The sequence below is a fragment of the Bombus huntii genome, chromosome 3 (assembly GCF_024542735.1).
Source record: "Bombus huntii isolate Logan2020A chromosome 3, iyBomHunt1.1, whole genome shotgun sequence".
In the NCBI taxonomy this organism is placed as follows: domain Eukaryota; kingdom Metazoa; phylum Arthropoda; class Insecta; order Hymenoptera; family Apidae; genus Bombus; species Bombus huntii.
The window spans coordinates 14,739,185-14,758,188 of NC_066240.1; the positions used below are offsets into that span (position 1 = coordinate 14,739,185).

The 19,004-nt window shown below is 36.1% G+C and overlaps 2 protein-coding genes across 3 annotated transcripts in view; one reads left to right on the forward strand and one right to left on the reverse strand.

Moving 5' to 3' along the window:
• The first annotated feature begins 343 nt into the window (after positions 1-343).
• Positions 344-3,405, forward strand: LOC126864016 (vacuolar protein sorting-associated protein 52 homolog). The gene is made up of 9 exons (XM_050614907.1): positions 344-753; positions 889-1,064; positions 1,146-1,530; positions 1,601-1,783; positions 1,862-1,987; positions 2,079-2,263; positions 2,345-2,429; positions 2,505-2,708; positions 2,784-3,405. Exons 1-9 carry the CDS (start codon positions 520-522, stop codon positions 3,207-3,209), a joined length of 2,004 nt encoding a protein of 667 aa, XP_050470864.1. The 5' UTR covers positions 344-519; the 3' UTR covers positions 3,210-3,405.
• Positions 3,406-3,508: 103 nt separating this feature from the next.
• LOC126864008 (mucin-3A) overlaps positions 3,509-19,004 on the reverse strand; it is a 46,894-nt gene continuing 31,398 nt past the window's right edge. Inside the window, exons 8-14 of one of the 2 annotated variants that reach the window (XM_050614873.1) lie at positions 10,377-12,070; positions 9,530-10,089; positions 7,210-7,325; positions 6,612-6,749; positions 5,967-6,171; positions 4,901-5,122; positions 3,509-4,297 (exon numbers count right to left, since the gene is read on the reverse strand). In XM_050614873.1, coding sequence (XP_050470830.1) covers positions 4,209-4,297; positions 4,901-5,122; positions 5,967-6,171; positions 6,612-6,749; positions 7,210-7,325; positions 9,530-10,089; positions 10,377-12,070 — 3,024 coding nt within the window. In that variant the 3' untranslated portion in view covers positions 3,509-4,208. The remainder of the gene's footprint in view (positions 4,298-4,900; positions 5,123-5,966; positions 6,172-6,611; positions 6,750-7,209; positions 7,326-9,529; positions 10,090-10,376; positions 12,071-19,004) is intronic. The other variant, XM_050614874.1, reaches the window with a different exon arrangement.

Sequence of the window (19,004 nt, forward strand, 5' to 3'; positions counted from 1 at the left end):
TGACAAAAATGGTAAGAATCGAATCGAATCGAATCGAAACTACAAATATAATAAATTTTGTCATATAATATCAATGATAATAAAATAATTATAGTGTCATTAAAAATATAATATTATTTCTATTATTAACATATTATTAGAATAAAATATTAGCAATAGAAATGATATTATACGTATATTATGAATGTCTCTTTTATATTATTAATGCCACGTTGTCCACGTCACCCCACATAAAATTTAAATTATTTAAAAAAATTATTATTAGGAAAATTATATCCTAAATAAATAAACTTTTTTACGCATACATACGTATTTATTTGTAATGATATGTTTGTTCTTTACTTTATCTATGGCCCAGTTCCGCGTAACGCGTGTGTGACCAATGAGAATGTGAGTGACCGTTGTGACAGTTCTACAAGTGAAAAAGGTTTGACAGCAGAGTAAGGAATGGCGTTTATTACTGTGCGATATAAATGAATTAAATTAATAAATTAATTAAAGAAAGGGAAGATTTGTAAAATGTCGGGTGAAATTGATATCTTTGAAGATAATGAGGTGCAATTACCTCAAGATCTTGGAGATGATGTTGTTCAAGAAGTTTTGAAGACTGGTACGGATTTGCGTCAATATTCCAGACAAATTGAAAAAGAATTAAAAGAAGTGGAGAATAAATCTATTCAAGACTATATAAAAGAAAGCGAAAATATTGCAAGTCTTCATAACCAAATTGCTGCGTGCGATAATATTTTGGAGGTTAGATTTTAATCTGCATGAATTACCAGTATCTGCAATTTATAATTTCTAAAATTTGATTACGACTTCAAAAATAAAATATATTAAAAGACACGATGTATGATTTAAAATGCATTTCAAAAATTTTGTTTATAGAAAATGGAATCAATGTTAATGAGTTTCCAATTAGATTTAGGAAGTATCAGTTCAGAAATACTGTATCTACAACGTAAGTCTGTAGCAATGAGTCAACAATTGTCTAATAGGCAAATTATTAGAGGACCTCTTAGTCAGTTTATCGAAGACATGACAGTGTCAGAAGCTCTTATCGCGTAAGAATTAAGAATAATATAAAGATAATACTCGTTTAAAAATTTAGAAATATTCTTAAATTTGTAATTATGATTTATTAGGGGAATAATGGATTGCCCGGTGACTGAAAAAGAGTTTTTGACCCAACTACAAACATTAAATCATAAAATAAATTTTGTAAAGGAGCAAAGTTTTAAAGAAGCAAAGTCGTGCTTAGATGTGAAAGATATATTAGAGAAACTGAAAGTGAAAGCACTAGCAAAGATCAGAACGTATCTTTTAGAACAGATTTACAAATTCAGGAAACCAATGACAAATTATCAAGTCCCTCAGAATAATATGTTGAAGTATAAATTTTTCTTCGAATTTATTTTAGCAAATGAAAGAAACGTAGCTGAAGAAATTTGTGGAGAATATATTAGCACAATGAGTAAAATATATTATTCGTATTTTAAGTCGTATTCTTCGAGACTAATGAAACTGCAGGTAAAATAATAATGTCAAATCTTAAATAGAATGATAATCAAAATCTCTTTCTAATTACTAAATTATATAGTTTGAAGAAGGAGCAACTAAAGATGATATGATGGGAGTTGAAGACACAGCAGGGAGAAGTATTTTTCATAAAACTATATTAAAGCATAAGGGTACAGTATTTTCTATAGGTAATAGAGGAGATGTATTAACTTCTCAGTTGGAAGCACCCATTATAGTACCTCATACTGCATCTAAAACAAGGGTGAATATGGAAATTATCGCTTTTAAGGTAAAATCACATATGGAAATATTAATACAACAATTTCTTTTGTGTTTATAGTATCATTACGAAGCTTTGTTCAGGAGTGAACAATATGCTCTTGTAGATAATGCTTGTAGAGAATATTTATTCTTAACTGAATTTTTTAAAGTACGTGGTGTGCAAGCGATGGATATCTTTAATCAGGTAAAATACTTTTCATTGTTTATGTCAATTCTAATAAAATGAACAAAAATGAATATATAAAGTTATGTACTACCATGTACTTAATAATTAGGTAATGGGAAAAACAATAAATCTAATGGTGAAAAATCTGCAATCTTTTGTGGAAGATTGCTATGATACCATCGCTTTATTCTTGTGTTTACATTTAGTAATGCGATATCGTTTAACTTGTCATAAAAGAGCGGTACCAGCTTTAGATAAGTATTGGGATAATATGACATCAATAATTTGGCCTAGGTATTTAAATCAACATAATAATATAATTTTTAATTCTTAAGTGGAAGTTTAAATATATACATTTTTTGTTTGAATCGGTAGATTCGAATACGTTTTTCAATTGAATATTCAAAGTATAAAAAGCTGCGATCCACTAAAACTCACCCAAGAAACAGGACCACATTATGTAAGTTTATAACATTAAAGTATATGTTAACGTAAGTTTTTAGAAATAGTAATAGTTCGAGAAATTTGTATGTAGATTACACGAAGATATGCTGAATTTAGTGCTGCAATGGTTGGCGTAGTTGAAGGATTTCCTTGTGAAGGGGCTACACAATTATTAGCGGAATTGCGGGAAGCCGTGCAATGTTTCCTATTAAGAATGGCAGCTACATTTTGCACTAGAATTCAACAACTAGTTTTTCTCATCAATAATTATGATTTGGTTCTTGGTGTATTAATGGTAAAACAATTAATTTATTGCACTTAATCAATATTGTAAAAAGAAATATGTTATAGACGTAACCATATTCTTTAGGAAAGAACACGAGACAATTCAAAAGAAGCAGAAAGTTTTCGCGATCAATTAAATGCACGTTCTTCGGAATATGTCGAGGAAATTTTAAGTCCACATTTTGGAGGTATAATACAGTTTGTCAAAGAATCTGAAGCCATGATCGAGAAGGGTCAACCCGATGAATCAAAAAGACAAGAGGGAAAAGCATTGGCTCTTGTACAATCTTTTACGAATAATTGGAAACGTGCGTTAGAAGAAATTAATCACGAAGTATTAAAATCTTTTCCTAGTTTGGTACTTGGTACAGCACTGGTACAACGTGCAATGACACAGTTAGTGCAATATTACCACAGATTCCATAAAATCTTACCGCCAAATGCTCGTACACAATTAACGAACTTCCATCATATAATGGTGGAAATGAAAAAATATAAAGCGAATTATTAAAAAGAATAAAAGAATTTTTATTAAAATCAGGCAGAATTATCGTAATAACGTATAACAGTATATCAATTTTATTATTAAATTTCGTCGATTTAGAACGTAATGTAATTGTAAATGTTATATATATTTATGAATGGAAATATTATATACTTTATTTATAAATTATCTTTACAAAAATAAAAAATAATTTTATTATCAATATGATTGTATATTTTTTCTCTCTATTCTATTTATTGCATATAAGTGAGAAGACGAAAGATAGTAATTGGTCAAATATTAAAAATAACATTAGAAGACAATAATTATGAAAAAACATAGACTGTACATTTATTTATAAAATAATACATACTATAATAATACTAATCATGGTATTGCGTTACCATTCTATACAATTAGGCAATTAATTTTTCGCACTTAGTGGCTCGTATAGCTTGCGTAGCAACATGAGCGATTAACACGCATCTATGTTATATAAATTAGTCTTTCTATTTGTTTATGCCTTAAAAAAGATCCCATTACATTTATGCAATTTCACAACATCTATGGCAAATCCTGTCGATTTATCCTTATTGTTGAACTTAATGATAGTTCTAGAGATTTATCTTTTCTTCCTTTCCCGAGATACCTACGTTTTTGTCTCGATTACGATCTTTTTGAGACGAATACTTTAATTCTTTGCGATTTACTGCAATAATCCCTAAGCGTTAAAAATTCTTTTTCCTTTTACTAAAATTTTATTTTCCTCGTTATCACTACATATTTCTAAAAACAGAACGTTTATTAGGCTAGTATATTATTCATAAATTATTATTAGATTATCACGTAGTGCAAACCTAGTCTAAGATTATTATTATATTTTTCTTTAGCAAATCGCAAAGAAGTAATAAGTATAAGAATATAAATATTTTTCGTGTACTGTGACTGATATATGCATTTCCTCTTAAGACGCCTAACTTTTCAAACTGAATGTAACCGATCTACGTAACCGATGTTGTGTAGTGGCTATAGTATGCCGTCAATTGCGTGCAAAACTCCATTTGTTGCTGGTATATTATGTGTTACGACATGCGCCTCGTTCACTCGTACTCGACCTGGAACAACATAGGAAATAGTTTACAATCTTTCTTCATTACAAAATATTTTCTTTGAAAGGTTGTTTCATAACGGTAATTACTAAATGGAAAACAATTAATTTGAAAATAATTACAAGCAATTATAACATTGAAAGTGAAAGAACAATTTCAAGGGATAAAGATGGGTGGGGCAGCACGTATGCATCCATTAGAAAGAAATTCATTCCATATCATACTTTAATGAATACGTTATGGGGCGAAAGGGAGTGTTTAATCACAAGGTGGGGGAATCACTGCTTAACGAGCAAATAGGTTATTAGGACGCCTATTTTTTCACCGTTCGCGCGCCAGACTACAATTTTTACGGGAAGAAAATTCTTTGAATTTTTCTAGCTTAGAAGATTATTATTCAATACGTATGTTTCGTTCAATTAACATAACTTTGAACAGGAAATCGGGAATTCAGATTCGTTAGTCATAAGTAGTTAATATTTTCTCCAAGCAATTAAATTTGTTATTTAAACAAAAATTATAACATATATATTTTGATAGAATATTTTTCTTGTAATATTAAATCTTACTTGATATTTTATATTTTATAACAGAATATCTTTCACTTACCACCGTTTTTGTGAATATGAACAGGTGACTGAGGACGAAGGGTATCCTTTTGCAAATAATACCTCATACCAGCTGTGTATAGGGTAGATGGAATCACGTGTCTCGAAACAATCGTTTTCGCAGCTTCTGGTCCGTCTTCTTCCGTCCAAACCGGTGCTCCGTCCTTCGAAGATGATTCGAAAGCGGAGTCCGTTGGTGCGAAAACGGTGAAAGTTTTAGGTCCTGCAAAAGTTATTTCCGCATTACTGAACTGTTAATAATTCTAATTTTAACACCTAAATGTTATCATACATACAATCATAGACAATTACGACAGCTTCTGTTAAATTTGACTTAATAAATATCAATGGAAGCTCAGATTATTGAAAATTTGACGAACCTTCATTAAAGTAAGTATGAAAATTTCATTCAGTCGGCTTGAGATAATTTATCGATTATTATTATTAATGGATATTTCACGCTTTAAGTATAACTCGTTCCCTTCGAGCTTTGCTTAAAATATATCCTTAAAATGTACAAAAATCAAGTTACATAATTGTTACACGACATGGTGATAATTAATGAATTACGAATTATTATATCCACGTATTTTTAAATAAAATCTTTTGAAAATCATAAAATATCTGGCTATATGTACGTCATTAAATAACTATTAGCCATCTGTATCATTAATAGATACGATATTACGAGCACTGTTATTGGGTAAAGGCTCATTAACCCTTCAACGATGGAAAAAGTTTCGTCAGAAAGTAAACAAGTTGTACGAGTGATGAAGCATCGCAAACGATGATTTAGATAAGTTATCGAACGTGTACCGGTTATTTGAATCATCAATTTCTCATCAATTCCTCTTTATTACCGAATACAAGAAATCCATAAACTACATCTTATCTTGTGGCATTTCAAAGAATCAGGCATGATTGATATATAAGTTAGTTTTGTAGCTGATAGTAATTTAACAGTTCCCTGCAATTTTATGCGTTCATAAATGTGCGTTATTATTTATTTTTTATTATTTAGTTGTTATTATTATTATTATTATTATTATTTATTCGATCTGTCTTACCTGATAAAGTATCTTGAAGACCGGAGATGTAAAGCATTTTAAGGAAATTGGTGAATCTTCTCTCGCGGTCAGCCTGCAACGTTTGCACCAAATCGCCAACCGGAAGAGGAAACATCACCCTATCAACAGCGTGGGCGACACCCTGTGGTATCTCGATGTCCCGTTTATTCGATGCCACTTTCGCGCCATTTATCGTTGTCACCTGCTTGTAAAAATGAACAAAAAAAAAAAAAAACACAGCGCTGTTAACGTCGCTTTCTGCTTAGATCAATGTCGATTTTACTCGTTTTAAGAATTTAAATAACATTACGCAAAGTTAGTGAAAAAGATACGCGACAGTAAGAAAGATCATTGGTTTCAATCTTCGCCAATTTTGAATTCCTAGAAAAGAAAAGATCGCACGATCGTTTATGTACGCACGATGTTATGCATTATTAACGAGCGAATGGAATGTTTTCCAGAAGGTCGACAAACTAGATCAACGTGAAACGATCGATCGAGCAATGCGGCGAATATGCAGCGCCGGTTATGACTCATTGATCCAAAAATGAGAATCGATGGAGATAAATCGCCGTTAAGGTCAGTGAGATTGTCAACGATAACATAATCTGGAATTACGAGGTCTCTGTGAAATAAGGGATATACCTTGATGTCGTTCCATTCGTGGTCGTGCATTGCGTATTCGTTCACTCTTAATTGCGTTCCAGCTAAGCTAACACCAGTCATTTCATCTTGCAACGAATCGATCCTGAAGGCTCCTGGTATCACGTGGTGCAGCAGTAACTGCAAATTAATCATATAAACCATATAAATTCCAGCGATATAGTCTACTTAATCATCGTATAGTAGACCATAATTCCATTTAAGGCACAGCGGTAGTTGTAAATTAATCATACAAATTCCATCCATGTAAATTTTATTTAATCACGGTAAATTACTTTTACCCATAATTCTATTTAAGAGAGAATTAATGATCAACAGAATGTGACATTTTACTGTGACGTTAACTCCTTAGAGATATAACTACATTCTGCAATCCAATCAAAAATTACTACTTATCAACGTATCGCGCAATTACTCTTCAATTACTCTTCAAATTACTCTTCAAATTACTCTTCAATTAATTACTCTTCGATTCGAGGATGGAATTTCGTTTGCTCGTGAGAAGCTAAGAAGACGATTCTCGCGGGATTAATATCGCAAGCAATCGTTGCCGCGTTATAAATCAACAAACGTGACGTACCCCGCTAAGAAGTCGTGGATTATCTCGGAACTTTTGCTCTGCCTTTTCTGGACCACCAAGTTGCACCAAAAGCGTCCTGAAAGCTTTGTCTGTCGGTACAAATATCGTGTACGGCCCTGTAATATCATAGAACAGTTTTTATAAGCGTAACATTAGTTACTTCTCTTGTAACATCGAATCATATTCATTAAATTCAAATGGTAGTCCAAATGATCGGTTCGAAAGTGTTTCGAAATAAAATAACAGAAGCGATCGTCGCGAAAGAAATTCGAGACAAACTTCGATTACATGCTACTTTTTCTAACTCGTAGATTATTTTTAAAACGTAGACGATCAATCTCAGATAGAATGACTCGCTGTTTTATAATCCTATTTCAAGTATTCGTCTACGTTTCGCACGATATTGTGTAACTCGCTGTAGCTTAGCGTCATTTTACGATTTACGACAGGGCGCGTTTGTTCTGGATCTGGCTCGAGAGACGTCACGAGAGTGACAAACGCATCTTTCTCAATCACGAGGATAATTATTATCCGGTCGTTTCTCGCCCAGCGTGAAGGGACACCGTTACGCTTCTTTGCTTTTTAATCGACGGAAGTGCACTGTTTTTCCGTTTGTCTGACACGTCGATAATTGGATCTGGCTGTTGCACGATCTCCTCCGACGCGTTTCTCCACCGTTTATTTTCACAATCGTTTTTAATTGCCTCAGAAACGTCTGGACATTGTCCGACTGTCTAGATTATTACTTGCGTAACATATCCGTGTAAATTATAAATCATACATATTTAATAACGTATTTATAGTTGCATAATTATATAATAATTGTATTTATAATTTATACGTTTGATAGATAAGTATATTTATAAAATATTCGTGTTATTACGTTTTCACCGTCAATGTTAACGGAATGAAGAAATTGAAATCGTTGGATTTTGTAGTTACGTGGTTTATGCTTTACGATCGCTACAAGCGAATTTATTTTCGGTAATAAAAAATTTTAGAACGATCAATGAAGAGCGATTGTACAAAACACTGTAAGTGTCAAAGTTGAAGAACTTTGATTTCTTATTGGACAATGTTCTACGTACTAACGCGAGCATAGAAGCAGCATAGAACTTAAGTGCAATTTTATGTTCTGAATGGTCGTTAACAATGCTCGGAGATGGTGTCATAACGTCGCCTCTATAGAGAAAAATGTAAGCGCCAGTAAACTTTAGTTAATCGTTTCTCGGCTCCTATCTGTGCTTTTATCTAAATGAATAGAGCATTGAGTTTTCTGTGCAATTAAAAGGCGGCGAGTACAGGGTTTCCAATAGATTCAACTTTTCTTTTTCGTGAATTTGGACTGCATCGATGCATACAGTGTCTTTTCCTCCTGAAAAACCTGTATCGTGGTACCTACAGCGTTTTTTCTACAGACACTCTTCAATTATCGATCAACCATCTTAAGCGTATTAACAGTAAATGTGCTAGAAATTCAACCTTGTACCCATTTCACGAAACGCGACACAAAAGTATCATGAAATTAAGGATGAAAAACTAACGAGACTTGAAATAAATCAGACCTGCAGATCGCGGATTCTTCGGTATTGTATCGTTTTTGTCGGCGATCGATTCTTCGATAAACCTTAATTAGTCGTTCGTTGTTAAAGCCATAAAGGTAACGTAACGGCGGTAACACGGTGACTGAATTCATAAATTGAAGATACGAGATGTTACAAACGTTCGATCAAATCGATGGCTTATATAGGTCAATTAACGCAATACCGTACGACGCAATTAAGCTGACTTTTGTAATTTAAAGATTCGTATAACGAGGTAACGACCATTATTGTTGTTGCGACGAGGCAGGTTCTGTCGAAACGTTCAGACAATCCGTGTGAACATTTTTCTAATGAACGTTGCTTGGCTAAGTTTGACGTCGTGAAGAAGCAAAACATTTGTACAGATTATAAATCTCCGTTCTTCGCCAGGTTAATGTATATGGAAGTTGAAGTTCGAATTCGAGTAGTTTAACGAAAAAGAATTTTGCCGTGTGATTTATCGAGATCCGAAAAATTTCATTCGTACTAAACGAAGACACTGCAAGTTTCAAAATTTTCATTAAAAAGGCACCATAGGCTAGATTACGGTTGCAATTTCGTTTTAATCTTATTCTAATAAGAAGAAAACTTCTGGTAATTGATCCATCGGTTACCTTACAACGTTCAACTTCTCGGTGATAGTTATTTCAAAATTTTTACTTGAAAAATTCCATATGTCTCTGTAACATTTTCATTTCGATTTTATTACGACAAAAGGAATCTAATCGGTCACTCACCAGTTTCGTTCAATACGTTGTCCAAACCCGACTGTCTCAAATATTTAGCCATGGCGAACAATCCTTCCCTCCTAAACAACGTGTTCAAACTCTCGTGTATCTGACTCCTGGTCGAAGGTGATTCGATCGCCGATGATATGGTGGACCTTTCAAAGCTGTCCTGATAGATTATATTCTCGTTGTGTAAGGTGGACGACGGTCTCGTGGTGGTCGGGATCGTCTTGAGGGTCGGCGAAGTTTCACCGGTTGGCCTGGTGGTGAAGTGAATGTAGGAATTGGTCGACTGATGCGAGAAAGTGGTCGGCACCGATGGAAGTGTCGTTGTAATGATTTCATTGACCGGAGCCATGGTCGGGATGAAGTGACTCCTTGTTACACTTGGATATTTCGACGTCACTCGACTATCGTGATCCAAGGAGGTCAATTTAGGGGTTGTGTTTACGCTTCCAAGTGAATTGTACACGTGGCTGGTGACGCTCGATGCCGAGGACAGATACTTGTCCGTCGTGGGCACGGAATTTGGTGAAATTGTCACGTGAGGGAAGTATTCCGTCGGTTTGCTGCAAAAAGACGTTGTTTTGATTAATTAAACGCGAATGACGCGAATAGTTACGCGATAGATCGTACGCAAATACAGTGCACGATAAATTAGGATCATACACAGAAATTGCCTAATTACAATACGTAAGTAGTTACGATTACACCATGTAAATACTTTCATAGCCACTGTAGTTGGATTCTGAAGGATATTGTGAAAGAACGATATTTAGAAGATTAAGATTTGTAATTGGTGCGGTATGAGAAATGAAAAATTTATCGAATTAAATTAATTTGCTCTATCGCGTACCTCTCCGTGTACCTCGACGAAATAGAAGTAGACCTCGGAGTAGTCGATCTAGGGCTAGTAGACGCAATACTTTGACTCGAGGCTGTCGCACTCTGCCTCGTCGAAATAGAATTTGGATCCAAGCCGGATCCGAAATTCTGAAGCGAAGTCGCAGTCGTCGGATTCGAAGAACTCGGTGGCAACTTTAACTCTCCTTTCTTTATCTTCTCCACGATAGACTCGACCTCGCTTCCCTCTTTCTCCGCGTTCCCTTTCACCCCTTGCACTTTGTAACTGCCATCGGGTTGCTCTTCCAATACCACAAACGTCACCTTCTTCGCTGGTAGACTCTGAATCGGTGCTTTTCCAATTTCCTCCAGCTTTCCGTCGCTCTTCTGTCTAATAACCTCAAAATCAGCTCCAGGGGGAAGCACGCCCCTAGTCAGCTCTTCGAAAATAGCTTTCGGTGGCTTGATAGTCGTCGTCGAAGTAGTCAGCGCCAAAGTAGACATAGTTAAAGTGGATCCATCGGTAGGAAGATTAGACGTTAAGCTGCTTGAAGAATCAATTAATTGAATCTTCTTTCCGTTGGGAAGAACTATGTCCCTGGTACTGACGTTCCTCACGTCGTCGTCGATAGATTGAGCCAGAGCCAGCTTCAGTTGTTTCAACAAGACGTCTCTTTCCGATCCTAAGGAAGCAGACCTGGTCTTCGTCGTGACGGTCTTCGAGGTCACTGGCTTCTCAGTCTGATATATAACCTTGATCTGAGGCTTTGGCTTACCTTGTTGCACAAACTGATTCTGCTGCTCCTGTATCAAGCTCAATAAATTCTCTGGGATAGTGGGAGTGACCGTTATCTTTTCCTGGTACGTTCTGGGTGAGACTGCAGTGACGATGGTCGGTTTGATGGTCGTTGTGGTCCTCGCAGTTGTCGTTGTTGTTGGTGGAATTGGTGTGGTCGTAGAGAACTTCTTCTGGTGAGTAGCTATCGCTTTCAGGAACAGATCTGTTTCGGACGAAGTGATTTTTCTCGCTGTTGGTAGCGATACGAGAACAGGAGACGTTGCAGTGCTGACAGCAATCGTGCTGGCAGAAGTGACAGGAACTGGCAAAGGAGTAGTCGACGTGAGTTTCTGAAGCTGTTGGAGTCTCAGAAGCTCCTGCTGCCTTCGTAGCTCCTGTTGTTCCAATAATAATTGTTGCCTTTGCTTTTGCACCAATTCCAACTCACGTTGCTTCTCTAGATATTCTTGCAGCTGTAACGTCTGTCGATCGCTGAACAAAGGTTGCGACAAGTCCTGCTGAAGGTTCTGAAAGTGGCTATTGGTGTTCTGATACTGGCTGCTAAATTGCTGTGGAAATTGTTGCTTGGCTGGTTGAGATTGGAATTGAGTCTGAGCGTTCAAGTAGTTTGGATTGCTGAGTTGTTGAGCTATTTTTTGTTGCTGTTCTTGTATCAATTGCTGTACTTGTTGTTGCTGTTGGTACAGCTGTTGAAGTTGTTGCTGTTTTGCGCGATCTACTTTGTATTTGGCCAGGGATGGATAAGATGCGCTAGTTTGCGGCTTGGAGGCAACTTGATCGAAGGATCCTCGAGAATTGGTCGCGTCTTGGGGTCGACGGAAACGTTGCTGGTGTTGCTGAACGTCGCTCAATATTTGAGCCTGTTGAGAGGCTGAGAGACGCGGCCGTGGATCATGCGATGGATGACTCTAAACAAAATTACATATATATTCGTTATATTTTTATTATATTATGTTTCTTTACATTTTCGCTGGTCATGTGAGCTTCCGAGAAATCAAATTGATCAATTTTATTTCTATTTTTCATAAAATTCTCAGTGTCACATTATCCAGGTGCACAATTGGTGTCCAATATTTCATTAAGAAGATAACAGAAGATAACAAACAGAATTAGATTTGAAGGAAAATTGCAAGAAATCACATTTGTAATCGTCATTCTTCCATGCATTCGATCATCGTACCTCTTGGCCGATTCGTACATCTAAAAACAAGATAGAACATTGTTTACCATGTTAATAGGTACTTAACAAATTTGTGAACAAAGAAATGGCGTGTAATGAGCACAAGTATTTACATAAATCGCGGAATAGTCAATGATCTACCCTAGTCGCACGTTTAATCACCGGCGGTTATAGATTCTGCAATTATCTGCAAGGCAATCCAGCGCGTATTCGTGATGATTAATCATCAGCTTTGTTCGAGAAAGAAAGAAAGAGAGCCCGATGTAATTAAGATCGCGATAATTAGCCGAGGCATTGTTCTAGGCTCCCTTCTCCGTGTCGTTGTTGTACCAGGGGCTGTGAGACAATCTCCTCGACTCTTCGAGAAAGTATAACTCCGTCGCGGTTTTCATTTCGCAGCGTCCTCGCGTAATAACTCGTTCGACGATCTCGAATTTAAATTGAAATCTCTTCTACCACCTCGGTACGCGCGGCGACACTGTTCCAAGCTTTTGCCATCGCGTTCCTTTGTTACCTTTCTCTTTAAATTAAAATTAAAGCATAGCTACGTGCCAAGAGTTGCGCGTCGAAGAGAATCTCTTCAGTCCGTGCGATGAAAGGTACATTATCACGGGTGCGCACGAAGAAAAATATTATGTAAATGATATTTGTACAGGAAATTTCTTTCTGTTTAGTCGTTAACTACGATAGGCGATTGATCAATCTGAAATTAAGTTTTTTAAACGATTACTTAGCAAATAGCAATTAGATCGGAAGGAAATTTGAAATTATAATACGATGAGCAATATGGATGAAAGTTACGCTGGTATCATTATCATAAATTACGAGTTAATGAATCTCTGGCCGTTTATCAACTAGCTTGTTTACTTGTATTTCATTTTGTTTTTAGCTGTTGTTTCATTCTCTTTCTAGTCGACCGTGTTATAAATCTCCGTGTGTAGTTAACTCTTTGCTGACTACTGATGACGCTACGTTGGCGTTATGAACCGGGTTGATCCCAGAGGTGGGTGACGTTATAGCGGTGTCTGTGCAAATCGTCGAATTTTAAGAAAAGAATGCCACACACGATGGAAGGCCACGTGGGTTCGGTCCAGCGATCAACGCGTTAAAGAGATATGTTCGATAATACGATCGAAAGTCAATGCCGTCTATAGAAACCACTGTCATTGTCATGTCGGCTGCTACTAATTGCCGTAGTACGTTCTAATAGTCTCCTAAATCTCGTAATAACGCTGACGGTAAATGTGAGTCAAAGGCGATCAATCACGTGGTGTTTGAATAGACTAACTGGTAGCAAGATAAACAGGCTAAGACGAGTAACTGGAGCAGGTTTTTGCCTCTCGCCGAGGCCAGAAAAACGTGAGAATAAATGCAGAATGGAACGTGCTATTTGAGAATTAGATAGAGAATTTATCATAATTGTGCAGTAAGATGATTATGCAATTTAAATTTTTTGATTTTTTGATTTTTAATTGCAGATAGATTTGCTTACGAAAAAGGATAGATCAAATATTCTTTTTATCGAAATGGATCTTAAAATTTGAGGAAATGATACAATACTTTTACATGTATAGCATTTGACTATCGATAAAAATAAATTTATGATTAATATTTATTTATGAGAATATAATATAATTAATGACTCTGTCACATTTGTATAGCCTTATGTTTCTCTAGTTTTTGCTAGTAATAAAATGGTTTAATGCGATTAATTTCATTCTGCAAGTTGATTAATTCAATAGACGCCGATGATCGATCGATCTTCATATAGGATTTGATTATTATACGTGGATAGAACATTGCGTTACATAACGATAATTTCAACACCAGTTAGTAAAGCAACAACAATGTTTACCTCGCTCGAAAAAAGTATACCGCGATGTTAGTTTTCCCCGCTTACTATTGCGAAAAGTCTCTGTCTCCGGTTAAGAGTAATCGAGGCTTAGAAAGTGGACGTTTTAGAGAAACTATATGGATCTATGATGTCAACAATAAAACATTCTTCGCTTCTTGCACCTATTTGCATGCAATCTTGAACCAGATGACTTCACGAAAGCATAACGAACTTCGTGCATTCTCCTTCTACCGCTATTCCTCTTTGAACCAAACTATGCGTGCGTTTCGTTCATGAACCAAGTGTTTATGAAATATAGTGTCTCAGCTGCTACCATAAATTCTATTCGTGTACTTATTCCTCTATACATATACGTACATAAGACTAACAATAATTAAAATTCGTATTCATAGTTTCGTGTCATGAAAAATGATCGTTGTAATAATAGTTGCAATTATGAGATATAACGCAAAGTTATTTTCGCGATTAAACGTGCTAGAGTTTTGGTAATGGAATTTCATAAAACGCGTAAAAGTTCGCAGTCTACTGATCAAACGTAACGCAGGTAATCGGTCAAGCAACTCTGCTTTTACGAATTAAACTCTTCCTCAAAGATTTCATCGATCGCGATCACTGACGTAACGAGATCACGCGCAACGATCGCGGTGCTGCTGTCCGCGGATCGTTGGCCACGGTTTTCCCACAGCTGATGTGGAAAAAAATGTAATCTGGGCGCGGCTTCCTATCTCTCTCTCTTCTATTAACGATCCACGTGTCCGCGTGTTTCAACTATCTCCAGATATATCGACTGACCAGACAACCGTTCTATAGATCGGCACGATCGTGCATTTCCTTCTGATATCACAAGGAGAAGGCCTTATAAGCGATCGTGTTTCAACGTGCAGTCGGTAGTGAACGGATCGTTTAAAATCGAACGTGGAAACAGTAATGGTCGGTGAAGTTGCGTTCTGACTATTCATGGGGTTGTGGAAGCGAAGAAGAACGAAGGAGAAAGGTGACGGATCGAGAGTCATAGTGGTGTAAGTTGGTTTGCTCGTATTTTGCATAGAATGGTTATCTGTGTTCGTTTAAAACGCAAGGATCTCGTTGAACGATGTTCGACGATCGCAGAAAAACACAGATACGACACGTGCATTTTCGTCGAATTTTCGATTTTAACGTTATTTTACGACCGCGAGGGAATATTTTGCTTTTAATATTATATTATATTATATACATATACATGGCTGGATAAAAAGAAAATTGAGAAACGAACGAACTACGAGCTGCAAATTACATCAAAGCATCGAATATTAGTTAATCTACGATCAACTGGTAAAAATATTTCGAATAGAGGGAAATGTGTTTCAGACACTTATACAATATCCCTTGTTACCTAAAACGCCACAGACTGCAACGATTCCATCCGATTAATTAAACCACCATCCTTCGCTATATTTCATTCGACGATCAACGCAGAAAAACCATTCACTGGTTCTTTTTCCTTTTTTACAACTCCAAGAAGACGTTCACTTTCCACATATATCCATGAGGAAATTCTTTGCTATTACATCTTCGAGCAGCTTAGCCAGGTACATCCACGCGGAATATGCGGCCAGCACACTACCCCTATTATGCCAGTGATTGCATAATAGGCCTGCATGCACGATCAAACGCGTGCATTCACTACAGGACACGGTATAGTCCCGTTATATAACGGGTGCTCCTTCACTTTTACGCCCCGTAGAATATGACGTTCCTAGCGTTCAACAGGACAGAAGATTTCTGCCACCTTTCGCTTTCCTTCCGTTTCGCAGAATATTTCTGAACGCCCAAAAGTCATTATCTCTATATTCGGTAATAGCGTTCGGAATAGCCTTTTTTTCTTTTTTTCTTCAACGTTCCAAGCGAGATCCCTTTTTACTTCGTCGGTGCTTTTTAGGTCGGCGATGCCCTACGATGGATCTTTCTGGATGATTGAGAATCAGACGAAGAGACCGAAGGACAGAGAAATTAAAATATTAAAACATCGAAATATCGTAACGTCGAAAGATTGAAAAATTAAAATGCCTGGAAAACTATAAGATCGGAAGATTAGAAGAATCGAAGATCAGAGAAGTCGAAATGTCAAGGTACACACAAGACACGTATGTATATTATAATCAGGGCATCTACTAGTAACATAATTAGTTTACATAATCCGCACGAAGTCACGACTCTTGCGGATTAAAGTACGTAATAATACGTAATAATATTCGCTTCGTACATTTATCACCGAGCGTTTACTACATGTCACGACTCCTACACAGATTAATCGCCTTTGAAACCCTTGAAGTGATTCCTAATTTGTTTATGTAATCGGTGTAGTTCATCTTCCGTGTTAACTCGAAAACGTTGTTCTTTAAATATTTCAAGAAATACAAACTGCCAATTAATCACTCGAAATATCTTGATAATTAACATTTTTTCTTTTTTTTTTTTTTTTTTTTTTTTAAACACCTTATATACGATATAGGCTCTGAAACCGCATATCTAGAACGCCAATACATAATTCAAAGGAAACTTCTTTTAAGGAAAGAAGTTCGTTAAAGTCTTTTTCTCGTTTCTACGACCATTTTTATTTTCCAAACGGCAACATACGTGATCTTTATAAAATTTGTAATCCATAAATGGCAGGCGGACAAAGTGCTTTCAACGACACAAGGCAAATAACGAGGCGGTATTAAAGCGCAGAGAAAGTCTGTAATATTTTTAAACGGAACGATCTGTTCCTCTTCCCACGACTTTCGAAACCGACGTTACTTCCTGATTAATTTCGATATGTTCTCTCACGTTCGGATAGTCTTAGTTAAATGAAATTGTCACTTTGCTAACGAATATACTATAAATCGCACGTTCCGGTTGCTCGGCGGTGGAAAAGCGCGCGAGGAATTGGTACACTTTGCTTTTTCATAATTGAGACACTTGGAAGGAGGCTGCAGCATATTTGTGGCAGTAATTTTCTCGAAACTTCGACTGGTAGATTTTATTGTGTCCACGAAATATCTCGCTGTTGGAGAAAAATTACTTTTTCGTAATTGAGAGACTTTCAAGGAGACTGCAAGACGTTCGAATCGCCGATCCAGTGGAAACCTGCAACTGTCGTATTTCGTCATTGTGTTCGTGCAAATATTACACTGTTCGGATAATTTTCAACTACTTTACAAACACCGATATTAATCTATTTAAAGAGAAACGAAAGTTTTGAATAAAAATATAGTAATATCTTTCGATTTCTATTCTTGCCAATCCCTTTTAGGATCCTCGATTTTCTGTTAATCGATGTTTTGTTAAGCGATTTGACGAGCGATTAGCAACTGCGTGCTAATGACACAAGGATTTGCGATAAAATTATTTTCACGCAATCGCTTATAAACCGAAACCCTGTAAGCGATATTTTAATGAATACTATTAATTGGACTTTCTCGATCTGCATTCTAAAAGGTATAATTAAAAGGCGCGATTGTTATTTTAAACGACTGTACTTGCCATAAAGATGAATACGAAATCGCGAAAGTGTCCTTCTATCTTTTATCTTTTAACGTATGCTTTTATCCTTCGTTCTTCGTAGAAAGTATACCACCAGTTGATTGCTTTTACTTTCGATCGCACGCGGGATCGTTCGATTTTAGTGAAAGGACGACCTGTAACATAACCGTTTAACTGGATTCTTCTGCGCGAGTTTGTATACTTGTTCCGTGCCACGTATCCTATGTTTTTTATGCCAGCATTGCAAGAAACGCAAGCAATTACATGGAATAATTTAACGAGAATCTCTCCGATTTATCTGAGATCTTTCATACACGGGGTGTCCCAGATTGTAATAGTGGAACAACTACGTTTGTTCTTTCGCATAATGTCATTTAATAAGTTAGCGTATTTATTATCGTAAAGTATTAATGGGAGTCGCCAACACGTTTGCGGGCATGTCCCATTTTGTGCTATTGGACGGTACAAGTCGTACGACAAACATTGCTCAAGAAAATATTTACGTATATTATAAGAGAATCAATGTCAAACATGATCTAATATGTAATCAAATATTACGTGATAGCTGATCAATATTTGTACATTGTGCAATGTGCGTATAGTGCAACGCGTAATTTAGTGATCTCGGGGTGAAAGGTATATGTTAATGAGAAACATGCCAAGTTGTCAACTGTCACGAAGAGTGAACGATTGGAAAAAAGCTGTAGGAGCATGTACCCGGTTATTTGTTTTCTAAAATGGATCCAGTATAAATGATAGATAATGATAGACATTTCTTTTCTTGTCCTGATATCCTACAGTGTTATAGCACAAAATAAAAGTATAAAGTAACGTAAAACGATTATACGTTTTTTCCATTTCTTCTTCTTCTTTTTCTTGTAGCTTGCTATAAAAAAGATATAGATTGTACATATACTACGAACAATAGCCAATAATAAAAGCATAACGCTGTATATTACGCATACAGTTAAATTCTAAATCTTATCTAGATTAAACTATCCGATAGATCAAAGTATAGAAATTGGATTTTCTCAATAAAATCGTCTCCAGAAATTTCTCATTGTTTCCTTACTATTCTTCGTATACTCTAATCACTCCATTATGGATATAAGTTAGTTGGTAAACACGAATGTAAATTAAATTACTAAAATAATTATTCAAGCATTGTGTTTGTTCTCGCCGGTCAACAAGACAGACATGGAAATTTCTCCGAGAATGATTAACATCCTCCGTGTTCTTATAGAAAGAGAGAAATTTCACCCCAGGGTCGTGCAGAAGTCGCACTTTCGATCTTACTGTC